This window comes from Primulina eburnea, chromosome 11, assembly GCF_022965805.1.
Source record: "Primulina eburnea isolate SZY01 chromosome 11, ASM2296580v1, whole genome shotgun sequence".
NCBI classification, from domain to species: Eukaryota; Viridiplantae; Streptophyta; class Magnoliopsida; order Lamiales; family Gesneriaceae; genus Primulina; species Primulina eburnea.
Window position 1 is genome coordinate 5,104,195 of NC_133111.1, and position 14,615 is coordinate 5,118,809.

General features: G+C 36.6%; 1 protein-coding gene across 3 annotated transcripts; it reads left to right on the forward strand.

Annotated features, from left to right (window-relative positions):
- Positions 1 to 174: 174 nt before the first annotated feature.
- Positions 175 to 13,689, forward strand: LOC140804618 (uncharacterized protein YNL011C-like). 3 transcript variants are annotated; one of them, XR_012112184.1, is made up of 14 exons: positions 175 to 491; positions 1,375 to 1,491; positions 1,812 to 1,944; positions 2,173 to 2,269; positions 8,001 to 8,044; positions 9,337 to 9,493; positions 10,040 to 10,111; positions 11,085 to 11,168; positions 11,571 to 11,672; positions 12,245 to 12,292; positions 12,501 to 12,626; positions 12,901 to 12,993; positions 13,151 to 13,361; positions 13,411 to 13,689. XR_012112184.1 is itself a non-coding variant. In XM_073160686.1 (13 exons), exons 1-13 carry the CDS (start codon positions 236 to 238, stop codon positions 13,268 to 13,270), a joined length of 1,449 nt encoding a protein of 482 aa, XP_073016787.1. In that variant the 5' UTR covers positions 175 to 235; the 3' UTR covers positions 13,271 to 13,689. The 3 variants fall into 3 exon arrangements, 2 of the variants coding, with proteins under 2 accessions (XP_073016787.1, XP_073016788.1); XM_073160686.1 differs by having other exon boundaries at positions 13,151 to 13,689; XM_073160687.1 differs by lacking the exons at positions 12,901 to 12,993; positions 13,151 to 13,361; positions 13,411 to 13,689 and adding an exon at positions 12,693 to 12,820.
- The last annotated feature ends 926 nt before the right edge of the window (positions 13,690 to 14,615 follow it).

Consider the following 14,615-nt stretch of genomic DNA (forward strand, 5'->3'; position numbering starts at 1 on the left):
CTAACAGTGTACTCAATCGTCTTAAAATTATAATGCTCATTTAACACTTTTTGTGGGTGCTGTTAGATGATTAATTTTAGTCATTCTGGCAAAATTAATACTAATTAGGAAATTTTTGTGGAAAATGAAAAGATTGCAAAATGACTGAAATTGATATAATTTGAAGCCAAATTATTTCATATTTTAGTGTTGAACAAAACTGTAGCGAACGCTTTCCTTTTCCATTCGAGCAAACATGGCGGACGGTTACTTGGGACCCCCGCTTTCCTTCCTCTCCTCAATTTCTTATTCTCCTTTTATAAATACCCAAAATTTCCCAATTCCATTTCCATTATTCGTCTCCCACGCACATTCAAGAAATCCTTCATTCCATTTCTCTTGCATGGCGGCCGTTCCTCCTTTCAAAACTGACAGTAACCACTTTCCCTGTTCATCTGCCTCCGCTGCTCCAAATGGCGTTTCCAATCAGCCATCTTTGCTGGTTTTCTCAGGTCTAGATTTTTCCTTGTTTTGAATTATTTTTTCTGGGTTTCTGAGAAAAGTTGAGTAAAGATTTCGTGAGGAGAGCAAGAAAAACGGGGGTCCCGAGTTTTATGATTTAAACTCGTTTCCAAGATTGCCTTAATGGGTCTTCCTTGTGTTTATTTGATTTCAAAACTACATAATCCTGAGAAAATTTCTACAAAAATCATTGTTTTGAATCAGATTGTCTTGCAACTTTCATGCTCAAAGACTGACTTCAATCTACATACTTTTTTTTTATTAATGAAATTACTTCCATTTTTTAATAAATACTGAATAAACCAGACCATTATATGATCTTTTATTGAAACTCTGTTTTTTTACGTAGCCAATCTTATTAATATGTTAGTATTACTAATGCGTACATGGTTGAGATTTTTTTTATGGATGGTTGAGACTTTTAGTTCACTTATATTCCTTACGATTGTGACATTAGATGAGTTTATCCTTCGGTTCACCTGGATGTGAAAAAATGTTTTACTTTTTATGCTTGACTAATAAAATTTTCCACTTTATACAACTTACAAAGTGATAACACTGTCTGCAAAAAGGTCTCTGTCATTATCATTGTTTTCCAAATTAAGCAAATCATATGAAATTGAAATGCTAGGGATCTGAATGCCATATTTTCTGTGTGCTTGTAAAAGTATTTTACAGAATAGTTTACATTATTGCCAAATCAGTCGAAAGCAAATACCATGGTGATGTAAGTGCATTGTTTTCAGAGATATCATTTGAATAATGGGATTATTAACTTACGTGGAGTATCTGAAATCCATTTTTGGGAATTGTCTGGAATAGAAACATGTCATGTTTAATTTAACATCTGCATAACAATTTTCACTGTTGCAGGTGGAACTGCCTTTAATGGTGTAGTCGAAGAGCTTAAGAAGTTAACTACTCGTGTGGCCCATGTGCTCCCTGTTTCTGATGATGGAGGAAGCACAGCGGAGGTTGTTCGTGTTCTTGGTGTGTTTCAATATTTTTTTTTAAAATTATTCAGATGCTTTTCTTGGTGTTGTCTTATATTGATCACCCTTTTTAAAAAGCAAATGATATCATGGTTGGCCTTTGGTGGACAAGATAGAACTAAAGAAATCCTCAGAAAATTGTTGCCGTTGAAAGTTAATGAAATTCGACGAGCTAGTAAAAGATCAGTTTTGTTTTGTAGACATCTTTTGGAATAAAGATAAGTTTTAGAACTACAGTGCTAGGGAGATGTGTTTGGTTCAATTATGTCCGACTTGTTTGTAATTTTTTGTAGACTTATTTGATGGAAATACTTGCAGGTGGTCCTGCTGTTGGAGACATTCGGTCAAGGTGCTTGAGACTGTCTGATCAAAGCACCTCAGAGGCTCTTGCTGTACGGACATTGCTTGGTTATCGGCTACCTATTGATGCACGAAGTTCAAAATATGAATGGTAGTAAACATAAGTTTGCATGATTATTCATTTTTGAAGGCTTATTTTGCCATAGGGTTGTTTTCCATCTCTAACAACTGCATAATCTCATGGGTTTATATTTACATTTTCTTTTACAATGGTCAGTTCATGGCACCATTTATCTTTTTCACTCTGTTGTAAATACTTGCTATAGTTTATTTTGTTTGGAGTGGCAAGTGCTAACTTGATAAGTTTGCAACTCAACAGGTACGATATAGTGGAAGGGACTCATTTACTATGGACAGGTGTCTCAAAACCGTACAGGGAAACTATTCGAGCATTTTTGGTTTATTTCCAGGACCAGGTATCTTGATTTAACCATGTGCATGTTATCTTGAGTAGTGATATAATAAAAAAGATCATGCTCGTAATTGGGTGTTGCATGCTCATGTTTCCAGGCACATATCTTCACCTTTGAAATGAATTTACCAATTGTTGTCATTATTGGTATCTGCTCAACGAGTTATAAGTTAATAGAAGTTATGCATCTTCAAATAATTCGCATTTTTATGGGTTTTGAAATGATTTTTTAACATGCAATGGAGCCTCTAACTTCAAGTATCCCCACAAATATCTTCTGACGTAAATACTAAATAGGATTTCTGCTTTTATTCTTTGAAGAGTAGGTAAAGATATACTGAACTAAATATTTTGATAGTTTACAAGGTTCATGTAACGGGGACATCTTAAAATGGTATGAGGAGGTTACAAAATGAGAGTACTTAACACTGATGTATTGGATATTTCACACTGGATACTTTTGCCAAATGTCGAGGTGTAGCTGAGCTGTAAATAGCTCTGTAGATAGGTTGGGAGAATTAATTTGTAATCCCTGAGATTGAGGGAATTAGTTAGGTAGTTTCCAGATTTAGGATTGAGTTAGTTTCCTTCTCTTTCTCCTTGTAATCTCCTATATAATACCGTGTATTATATCAATTCAAATGAAGGAAATACAGAATATTCTTTTTCTCTCTTATCTGATTTCCCACATGGTATCAGAGCCCTAGTAATTTTTCTGGGGTTTCGTATTCTTCAAGCAGCCTTCATTGCTGTGTGTTTCCTTTTCATATTCCAGTTTTTTCTTTCTGGGCTTCCTTTTCTATGTGTTCCAGCCTTCATTGCTGTGAATCTCTTCTTCACCATGTCAATGTCCGAAGAATCCAATTCTGTTCAGAAAATTGGAGAGTTGCAGAATATTCGGGCATCCAACAGATTCAATGGGAAGAACTATCTCAAATGGTCCCAAATTGTCCGCACATACCTAAAGGGCAAAGGGAGGCTTAATCACCTACTTGGAACCGGACCAGAAGAAAGGGATCCAACCTTTGCCGCATGGGATGAGGAGGATTCCATGATTATGTCCTGGCTATGGGATTCCATGGAGCCAACGATCAGTGACACTTGCATGTTCTTGAATACCGAAAAGGAAATTTGGGACTATATCAACCGCACATACTCGAAGGCCCGTGATGCTGCCCTTGTGTATGAAATTAAGGTAAAAACCTCAGCCACCAAGCAGGGAGACAAATCTGTCACAGAGTATGCAACCCTGTTGCAAAATCTTTGGCAGGAATTGGATCACTATCGGGTAATTGAGATGAAATGCCCTGATGATGCGGCCACATTGAAGAAATTCATTGAGAAGGATAGGATCTATGATTTTTTGGCAGGATTGAATTCTGAATTTGATCAAGTTAGAATCCAAATCCTCGGCAAGGAGGATACACCGTCTCTAGAAGAGACAATCTCATTAATCCGAGCAGAAGAAAGTCGGAGGAGTGTCATGCTAGAACCCCATACTATGGATGGGTCAGCCTTAGCAGCGAAAACAAATCAGGAGCAGTCGAAGAATGATCTGCCTAAACACTCGGGTAGAGATAACCAAGGGAACAAAGACAATCTTTGGTGTACTTTTTGCAAGAAACCGAGGCATACAAGGGAGACATGTTGGAAGCTGAATGGTAAACCTCCGAGCCGAGAATGGGGCAACCGTGGGGGGCAACAAAGGCCTCAGGCACATATGGCAGAGCAGCCCAATATTGAGGAAAATTCAGCAATAGGGGGGTTCAGCAGCGAAGAAATTGAGAAGCTGAGAAGCTTAATGGGATCTCTTGAGAAGCCTTCTGGAGCATGTTCAATGGCTCTTTCAGGTAAACCTGTTTGCATGAATGTCTTAGACAAATTCTATCCCAACTCTTGGATCATAGACTCCGGTGCTACAGACCATATGACCCCCACATCTCAACTCTTCCATTCCTATACCCCATGTCCAAGTAATAGAAAAATTGTTGTGGCCAATGGCTCTTTAGCTACTGTTGCAGGGATTGGAGATATACATATCACACCTAGCCTTATCCTTAAAAACGTTCTCCATGTACCCAAACTGTCAACGAGCCTTGTGAGTTGTGTCTATTCAAAAGTTGACTCATGATCTCAAATGCTATGCTGTTTTTTGCTCTTCTTATTGTGTTTTTCAGGACCAGGACTCGGGGAGGAGGATTGGACTTGCTAAGGAAAGGAACGGTCTTTACCACCTTGAACCATCCCAGAAAATCAGGAGCAATTTGTCTTCATCTTTCCTTAGTTCCTCAAACAAAGATGTCATTTGGCTATATCACCTACGTCTTGGTCATCCCTCTTTTAGGGTTCTAAATATAATGTTTCCTCATTTATTCCAAGGATTAGATATTTCTGAGTTTCAGTGTGACATTTGTGAATTGGCAAAACATACCCGTGTATCTTTTCCTATTAGCCATAAAAGAAGTTCTCATCCTTTTCATTTGATTCATAGTGACATATGGGGTCCTTCCACTATACCTAATGTTTCCGGGGCTCGGTGGTTTGTGTCCTTAATTGATGATTGCACCCGAGTTACATGGTTCTTTCTTCTTAAACAAAAATCTGATGTTAGCACTGTTATACCTAATTTCCATTCAATGGTTCAAAATCAATTTGGGGTCAAAATAAAAAGCTTTAGGACAGACATTGCTAGAGACTACTTCAATCAGATTCTATCCCCTTGCTTCCAATCTCAGGGAATTATCCATGATTCATCATGTGTGGACACACCCCAACAAAATGGGGTAGCTGAAAGAAAGAATGGCCATTTACTCAACAGCACCCGAGCCTTACTGTTTCAAGGGAATGTTTCTAAGTCCTATTGGGGAGAAGCCGTTCTTACTGCCACATATATGATAAATAGACTTCCCTCCCGTGTGTTAGAAAACAAAAGCCCCATAGAGGTCCTTAATAGCTACTACCCTCACTTCAGAACCTCAAATGGCATCACACCTAGGGTATTTGGGTGTACTGCATTTGTTCATGTCCACAAACAACATAGAGGGAAACTAGACCCCAGAGCCATCAAATGTGTTTTCCTCGGTTACTCATCCACTCAAAAGGGATACAAGTGTTACAACCCCTCTAACAGAAAATTTTACATCTCCGCAGATGTCACTTTCACAGAAAATAAACCCTTTTTTTCCAAGTCCTCTCTTCAGGGGGAGATTTCAATGATGGAAGATAGTACTTGTGAGTCCTTTGAACCACTTAAAACCCTTGACCTTCTGCATGTGCCAACCCGTGTTGTTGAACCCGAGTCCTCTGAACCAGTCACATCTGAGTCACCCGATCCTGTCACTGAACCCGTATCATCTCCTACTCACAATTTCCCAAGATTTCCTCAGGTGTATTCAAGGAGAAAGTCCGTTCCTGAACTGAGTAACTGACACAAGTCCAAGAATCCAATCCAAATTCTGGAAATGAAATTACGGTAAGATCAGACCCACCTTTACACACACAACCTGTTGAACAAACCACTAATTCAACAACCGTTCTGGATCTTCCCATTGCTGTTAGAAAAAGAACCAGAGAATGTACTAAACATCCACTCTATCCACTATCTCACTATGTCTCTCTCAAGCGCCTATCACCAACCCAAAAAAGATTCATTGTGAGTTTGAACACCATTGCCATCCCTAAGAATATGGCTGAGGCATTGTCAAAAAGGGAATGGAGGGATGCTATGAGAGAGGAAATGAGTGCATTAGAAAAGAATAAAACATGGGAGATCGTTGATAAACCGAAGGGAAAAAACATTGTTGATTGCAAGTGGATTTTTACATTGAAGTACAAGGCTGATGGATCCCTTGAAAGATATAAAACAAGGTTAGTAGCCAAAGGGTACACTCAGACTTATGGGGTGGATTATCAGGAAACCTTTGCTCCAGTTGCAAAAATGAACACTGTGAGAATCCTGTTAGCATTGGCTGCTCACTTCAATTGGCAACTGCTACAATATGATGTTAAGAATGCATTCCTCCATGGTGACCTAAATGAGGATATCTACATGAACATCCTACCAGGATTTGAAGGGGACACAGGTAACAATGTGTGCAAGCTGAAAAAGGCCCTTTATGGGTTAAAACAATCTCCTAGAGCATGGTTTGGCAGATTTGCAAAAGTCATGAAGGAATCTGGCTATAAACAAAGCCAAGGTGACCACACCTTATTCATTAAGCATTCGGCTGGAGGGGGAGTGACTGCTCTTTTAGTCTATGTGGACGACATCATATTGACTGGAAATGATGAGAAAGAGAAGCATGAATTGAAGCTAAGACTAGTAAAAGAATTTGAAACAAAGGAACTGGGGAAATTGAAGTACTTCCTCAGTATTGAGGTGGCACATTCAACACAGGGAATCTACATATCTCAGCAAAAGTACGTAATTGATTTATTGGCAGAAACAAGGAAGACTGGGTGCAAACCGATCTCTACTCCAATAGATCCAAACTATAAGTTGGGAGAAGCTAAAGAAGAACCAGCTGTGGATAAAAGAATGTACCAAAGGTTGGTTGGCAGACTCATATACCTTACTCACACTCGACCAGACATAACATATTCTGTAAGTATGATCAGTCAATTCATGCATGATCCAAGAGAACCTCATCTTCAGGCTGTTTACAGGGTAATGCATTACTTGAAAGGCAATCCGAGGAAAGGAATCTTGTTCAAAAGGAATGGCACCCTTACTCTGGAAGCCTACACCGACGCTGACTATGCTGGCTCCCTAGTGGATAGAAGATCAACTACAGGATATTGTACTTTTCTTGGAGGTAACCTAGTGACATGGAGGAGCAAGAAGCAGAATGTAGTGGCAAGGTCATCTGCGGAATCAGAATTCAGGGCTATTGCTCAAGGATTATGCGAATTACTTTGGCTGAGAATCATTTTGGATGATTTGAGAGTCCAACGGGAGGGTCCTATGAAGCTCTACTGTGACAACAAGTCAGCTATTAATATGACTCATAATCCTATACAACATGACAGGACAAAGCATATTGAAATTGATAGACATTTCATCAAAGAAAAACTGGAGGAAGGGTTAGTGTGTATGTCCTATGTTCCATCAGAGAGACAATTAGCCGATGTTCTAACAAAGGGGCTGAACAGTTCGAGTTTCCATGATCTTGTATCCAAGCTGGGAATGGAAGACATCTATTCCTCAGCTTGAGGGGGAGTGTCGAGGTGTAGCTGAGCTGTAAATAGCTCTGTAAATAGGTTGGGAGAATTAATTTGTAATCCCTGAGATTGAGGGAATTAGTTAGGTAGTTTCCAGATTTAGGATTGAGTTAGTTTCCTTCTCTTTCTCCTTGTAATCTCCTATATAATACCGTGTATTATATCAATTCAAATGAAGGAAATACAAAATATTCTTTCTCTCTTATCTGATTTCCCACACCAAATGATGTCATTTTGAAGCATTTGAAAGAAAGCTTATGTTTTATGCTCCGGACTCCGTGATTTTTGTTATGTCACTTGTGTGAACTGAGTGCTTTTTCTCTTGTGATAATCAGTTTGTCGTGTTACTTTGTCATAGAACATGTAAAAACATAAATTAATTTTGAAAATACTTCCGTTTGATCAAGAGGGCCCATTGTCATCAAATCTTCTTCTTTCATCACCATGACTCAGTTATACATGCTTCATGATACATACTCCACGTATAGGTGAGTTAAAAATACAAATTTATGCAGATCCTTAGGCGTTCAGAGGAATCTTTCTGCTTCAGCAATGGGAGGTATTTCACTATTTTTGACAAGTACTGGATTTGAATTCATGTGATTGAAGTGTTTTTAGGTGCTAATTTTTTTGAGATCCAAGTGACACGTAGCAGGCAGCATTATTGGATTGACAATACTTTCTCCTATCCCAATGAAATCACTAAAGTGCTAAGTCAACGTGTTAATACTTCTTTTTTGTGTTAGCTTGATGTGCATTAACTTATAAGTCCCACTTCTAGATATCCTCACAAAACCATTATATGGTGATGAGACCCAATTCAGGTAGATTTAGCAGCTTTTTTCTATGGGAACACTTAACTTACTCATTAAGTTTTATGCAGGATTTCCAAATGATGCCACACAGGTATCTAAGTGACAAGTGTGTAGAAAGCATTTTATATCTGAAACCTTTTCTGACACTACGCAAACATGCTCATTAGGTTTTACGCAGTATTTTCGAATTGATGCCACATTGCTATCTAAGTGTGTAGAAAACATTTTGTATCTGAAACCCTTTCTCACGTGAGAAATTAGGATTCTTTTATTATGATCACCCAGCAGATGAAATTTTCTTATTGCTTGATAATTTAAGTCATTATGCATGTGTGAACTGTAGGACTTTTATTGTTCTTTTTTGAGCTACATGTTATTGTAGCAGCCATCATAATTCAACTAACTTGTCCTTGATTTGGTTATGATTTACCTCAAGAACATTCAGTGCCAACTGGCTGTGCATCATCTGTTTCAATGCAGCACTCTCCTCTTCCAGAAATCCATCTCCACTAAAGAATCATAAGATCTACACAATTAATCCTCTTTTCATCAAAAGTTTTTATGCATAGCTGAAAAGCAATCTCCTTTGATTCCAGAAATAATTGGATCCATTGCTTTCTGAGTTTAACCAATTTTTTTCCTTAGGAAATGAAATTTGCAAATAGTTATCTTTTGAAAGTGGAATATGCTTGAAAAGTTACAAAATCTGGCATGCTTGTACAATTCCATTTAGAGATTTAGTTGACAGTAGACCTGGAGCACTGTGCAACGAAAAAGTGTCCTTGACTTGGACTATGTTTTGTAGAAATCTTTTATGATCGTAATTTATCAACATCATATCAGATCATCATACCATGATCTGACAGATTAATCCCATTAAGTTTCTCTGATTTACTTTGTTATATGTAAGATTTTGTTTATTTTTATTTGCTCTCTCAGTTATCATTTCGACACCCAAGGGAAAAAAATCTATTCACACAATCTTGATTTAGTTAGCCTGTCCATCACTATTAAGTAGTTCTTGTCTAATATGCAGTATAGGGAATTTCTTCTTTGCTGGAGCGAGGATATTCTTTCAGTCTTTAGATGCCGCAATTTTTCTATTTTCACGTGTCTCAGATATTCCCCTCGAGAGTCTGGTTCTTCCTGTAATATCCACAAATGACAAGCTTACTTTGGGTTGCGAATTATGGGTATGAAAAATCTTTTCTTGTTTCCTGTAGATATATTTTGCAGTGTAGGATTTTTAATCAAAGCACAATTGTATTCAGTATTCACCACTGATTTACTAAGTGCACCTCTGGTCAGGGGACGCTCCTTCCATTTTCTTATGTACTTGCGATATCTTTATTCTTTCATGTGTTTTATACTGAAGAAAATGAGTGTTTGTGGAAGCAGAGGACTCTTTGGCAGCAGCTGTAGTGACATTGCTATGCTATGTTGGCAGTATATTTCTTTTATAGTGGTGCCAGAAGTTTGTTCTTGCAGTGGTTGTGGGTGGCAAGGGCTAGTGGTTGGACCATTAATGAGGACAATTCTGCAAATTGTTTAGCCGTGGAGATATTGTCTGAATTATGAAACTTTTACATGTCATTTAATGTTTCATGGAAAAAACTTTTTTGATTCCAACATCAACCAAACAACATAAAGTGGGGAATAATCTTCAGGGCATATTATGAAAGTTAAGGATAGTGTTATTATTACCAAGTTATATTTACTCATTATTTATTAATATCTAGGATGGAACAATAATACGAGGTCAAAATGAAATATCTCATCCAACCAATGGATGTATGGAGCCCATAAATAAGGTGTGTGCATATTCTCCATTTTGGTCGTATCTTCTAATTTCTTCTGTTATTCTACTGTTGTTGGTTGTGAGTATTCATCTTCCTTTTCTTGCGCATGAGTTTATTACCCTATCCAAAAGTTGCTATTTGATTTGCTGAAATACCAAGTTATGGCATTTTATCACACCACCAACCAGCGGCCCAAGCACTTCCCATGGACCAAGCCCGAATGATGTCAAGTATCGAAGATTCACTCATGGCCCATTTGGATCGAAGGAATATGCTGCTGAAGTTTGAATAAGATGAAGTCGGTTTTATCTTTATTGTTTGAATAAAACTGGATTATTATCATTAGGTTTCTTATTCAATCCTTAGATGGTCGTTTTCCAAATTTTAGATGAGTCATCTTTATCTTTTATCTTGCTATCAGGATACGGTAAACTCATGCACAAGTATTCCATTGAATGGATTAAATAAACAAGTTCATTTCAATATATTTTTTTTTCCAAAGATCACGAGGTTCTCTTCAACGATCCTCAAGTCAATACAATCAAAATAGGCAAACAAGGGAGAAAACACAAAAGAATCGAGACGCGAGCCTCGAGGATTTCCGAGTGCAACGACCCATAACCCAATCCATTTCTCATAGTCGTGAGACATTCTTTTCACGAGGGATGGGTTGGATTATACTTCTTTTGGGAATGTTAAATTTGCAGGGAAAGCCTTTGTTGAATTTGGCAAAGTTTTGTATGTGAAATTCTTAAGAAGATTGGTGAAATTATAATGAACTAATTTTGATTTTTATAGCCATTGTTGCTTTGTCACTGTCACTTCTATATTTTACTCAGCAACTCTATGTTTATACACACTGTTAGTGTGCCATGAAGTCCATCATTCTTTACTAATTTGACATGCTTAAGGTCTGATGATTTACTTTTAATGCTTCCAATTTACATTTAAAATGTTCTTCAAGTTGATTGAGTATCTTTTCCAGGATAACTCTTCAGTCCCACCTCTATCTTCAAGAATAAAGCGGGTGTTTTACATGTCCAGCGAAGGTAGCAATTTATTGCATGAGGTACATGATGCTTCTTGTGTTTGTTTATGTGCTTTTTCTGTGGGAAGTAATTATAAATTGTCTCTTGTGGAAGACAACGAATTTCACCGGAATTTCTCTTAGTTATCTCTTTAATTAATAATATTTATATATTATGAAAAGTCAGGTTTAGATCATTATGGGAACATTATTTGTAAACAGACAAAATGAAAGTCTTGAAAATGTTTGAACCAACGACTGCATCTTTCTCCCCTTTGCACTACTATATTAAACCTAAAAATTGATATTTAGGGTTATTTGAAAACACCATGTGATGCTTATGTCCATTGGCATCATATCAAAAGTTATTATATTATCTTTCATGAATAAATTTCTGGGTTATTTGCCTCATCTTTTAATTTTCTTTATGTTTCTCTCAAGCAGGTCTTTCCTTCTGTGAATCCAACTGTCTTGGAACAGTTGAGTAGCGTTGACTGCATTGTCTTTGCTATGGGCTCACTCTTTACTTCCATATGTCCCTCTCTGGTAAAATTAAGAATCCAATTATTGTTGATTTTAACACTGCGTCTTTTAGATTGTATTAAGGTTGATGTTTCTTCAGTTATTTGAACTACGGCAGTATTTTAGCTGTTGTCAAAGGGCTATAGCACCAGGATGAACTAGCTATTTGAATGGTTTGAGTTCACTTTTTCAGAATATGAATTTACAAATGAAAAAGATTCTTGAGGATCCAAGCCCATGCTCTGTGCCCCCACCCTACCCACCCGCAGGAGAAAGGACTTTTTGTTTCACTCTGTGATTTGGTTATCACAGTTGTTACAACTGCTGAGAATACCTTTTGCTTGAAGCCGGTGAAGTCAATTTGTGTGGGTGGTAAAAAGTGGTGAAATCTCAGGCCTCCCTGATAATGTCAAATTTTTTCTCTTGGGTGTTTTTTTTAGACCAGCCGGTCTTGGTGGAGGGGTTTGGTGGACCCCTACCTGTGCTTTTGATGTCCTTAAAAAACAAGATCTGGCTTTTCTAACCTCTAACAACTTCCAATTTCTGGTTATATAACTTAATGTTACAGTTGTTTTAAGCACATGATTCATTTTCAGGTTCTTCTGAGAATCGGGGAACTGATTTCTACACGATCATGTCCCAAGGTAATCTGATAATGTGTAACCCATACCTTCATTATGTGTAAGTCATACCTTCATTGCCTTGCTCTTTGATAACTTTAAGCTATACTTAAAGGCTGCATAAGATTTTTAAATTTTATGGTTTTCCCAGTGCATTTTATTTGTACATTTACCTTCTCATCAATTTGCTTCCATCATATATCAGTATGTGTTTATCCATTTTATTTTTTAGGTACTTCTCTTGAATGGTACTCACGACAGAGAAACTTCTGGGTTTACGGCTTCTTGCTTTGTAACTGCAATTACCAATGCTTTAAATCGAACTTATGGAGATCCCCGTAACCGTCTTATAAATCCTGTACGTGTTAATGGAATATAATTTTTTCTGCTTACTTGATGTTTAATGTGTAGAACTTGTTTCCAGCCTCATGAACGAAGAGAAATCCCTTTTCACTCAAATCTTACAATATAAATTTGTCAAGCACCTAATGCTTTCGCGCCTAGGAGATAGAAAGTGGATCATACCACATGTAAATGGGAAGAAACCTAAAGGTTGCAGTATAATTTACTTAAATTCCTCTGTGACTTGATTTTCAATAATTACATGAATCGATCACTTTTTTTTTTTGCAGCCAAACCAATACATTAACACAATTTTTGTGCCGAAAGATGGTCAAATTCCTTCAGATATTGATTGCCTGGCTGCCCAAGGGATTTTTAATGTGGTACGCTGTATTCTATACTGGATGTCCTACTTCCACTGGAAAGTGTAATATAACAATGATGAACATTGATTTAAGATACAAGGGTTGAGGAATTGCTCTCTTTTTAGGTACATATCTCATTTTTTTCCCGTTTATTCTGACTCATCAAAATTTGTAGGTTACCATCAATTCATTTCGTGACTCAAAGGGGAGCATATTATTCGATCCAGCTTCACTGATACAATCTCTATCTGACCTGTTAACTGGATGCACAAGCAAAAATGTTGCTGAAATGTGATCCCAAGTTTTGACATTCCTGATAATTTTCAAGCCTAAAAATGTAGAGCATACATCTTTTGCTTTGTTGCTTCTTTTCCGCTGACGAGCAGGTTTGAAAGCAGAATAGGCATTTCGTCTCTATATCAGTCCCCTTGCTAGGAAGTTTCCTCGAATATTATGATAGATTGCTTGGTGCATTGGCCTGATCTGCTACATTAGGTTGAACATATGTAGGCGGTGTATATACCGCGAGTTTAGTCGTCAAGGTACCGCGAGTTCAATGATACCACACAGACTTTCACAAGTATGTAAATTGGAGTGTTGGTGTAAAGTGAATCAAAACCATAGAATTGTATTTAGGTATCCTGTGATCTGCTCTGAAAGAATTTACGATGGATAATGCAATGCGAAGGACTCACCCTGGTCGTGTGTTCATTTACTACTATTTGTTAAGTATTGAGGAGCAATGATTTTCCACGATATTGAAACGTGACTGTTAAGCTAAGTAGATAGTTTAAAATTTTGAATTACGGTATTATCACCATTTATGTCTTTCAGTGAAATGACAATTTTTTGTTTCTCCTATTGGTATTGGAATTTTAATAAAAAAATGTGTTCAACCTACGTTTTCACGAGTCGATTTTGTGAGATATATTTTTTATTTGAGTCATATACGAAAAATATTATTTTTTTTATGTTAAAATATTTTTTTTTTTAACGTAAATATAAGCCCGATGGTTATATTTTCTATTTTCATATGTGCTCTATCAACTATGTAGGTATTTGAATATGACGTACTATTTCCAACTCCAATATCGTATCTTTTAATATTATTTAGTGAGTGAGAGACAAAGATAACGGTTTTTTCTTGATTATTTTCCTTTCAATTTTTTTAACATTTATTTTTTAAAAGAATAGACAATTGACAGAATATGGTACATAAATTAATAATCTCCATTAAACAATAAATTAATAGTTCCAATGAAAGTAATATTATATACAATAAAAAATTAAGATAGTACATAAATAATTTAAATTTCGATTAAAAAATAAGAAAAAAGTGCTAGTCATATATTCAGAAAATATGCATGTTTACCAAATTTATTGAGATTGAATATATACATGTATATTATAATATATGAATAGCACTTTTTCTTATTTTTTATTATTATTGAAATTTAAATTATTTGTCTTATCTTAATTTTTTTAATGGTTTCCAGAAGTTCTGAACTTAATTAATCTATCAAGTGTTTTTAAGACTTCGAATCCTTCATCAATACATAAGCACCCTTATTATATACTAGCCATTATTAGCATATTGGATAAAGATTAAAGAAAATATTTTTGTAGTTTTAAAAATTTTG

Coding starts and splice junctions, on each gene's coding strand:
- LOC140804618 (XM_073160686.1), top strand. CDS start 236: ATGGCGGACGGTTACTTGGGACCCCCGCTTTCCTTCCTCTCCTCAATT. Junction 1,492..1,811: donor GGAGGTTGTTCGTGTTCTTG/GTGTGTTTCAAT, acceptor AAATACTTGCAG/GTGGTCCTGCTGTTGGAGAC. Junction 1,945..2,172: donor CGAAGTTCAAAATATGAATG/GTAGTAAACATA, acceptor GCAACTCAACAG/GTACGATATAGTGGAAGGGA.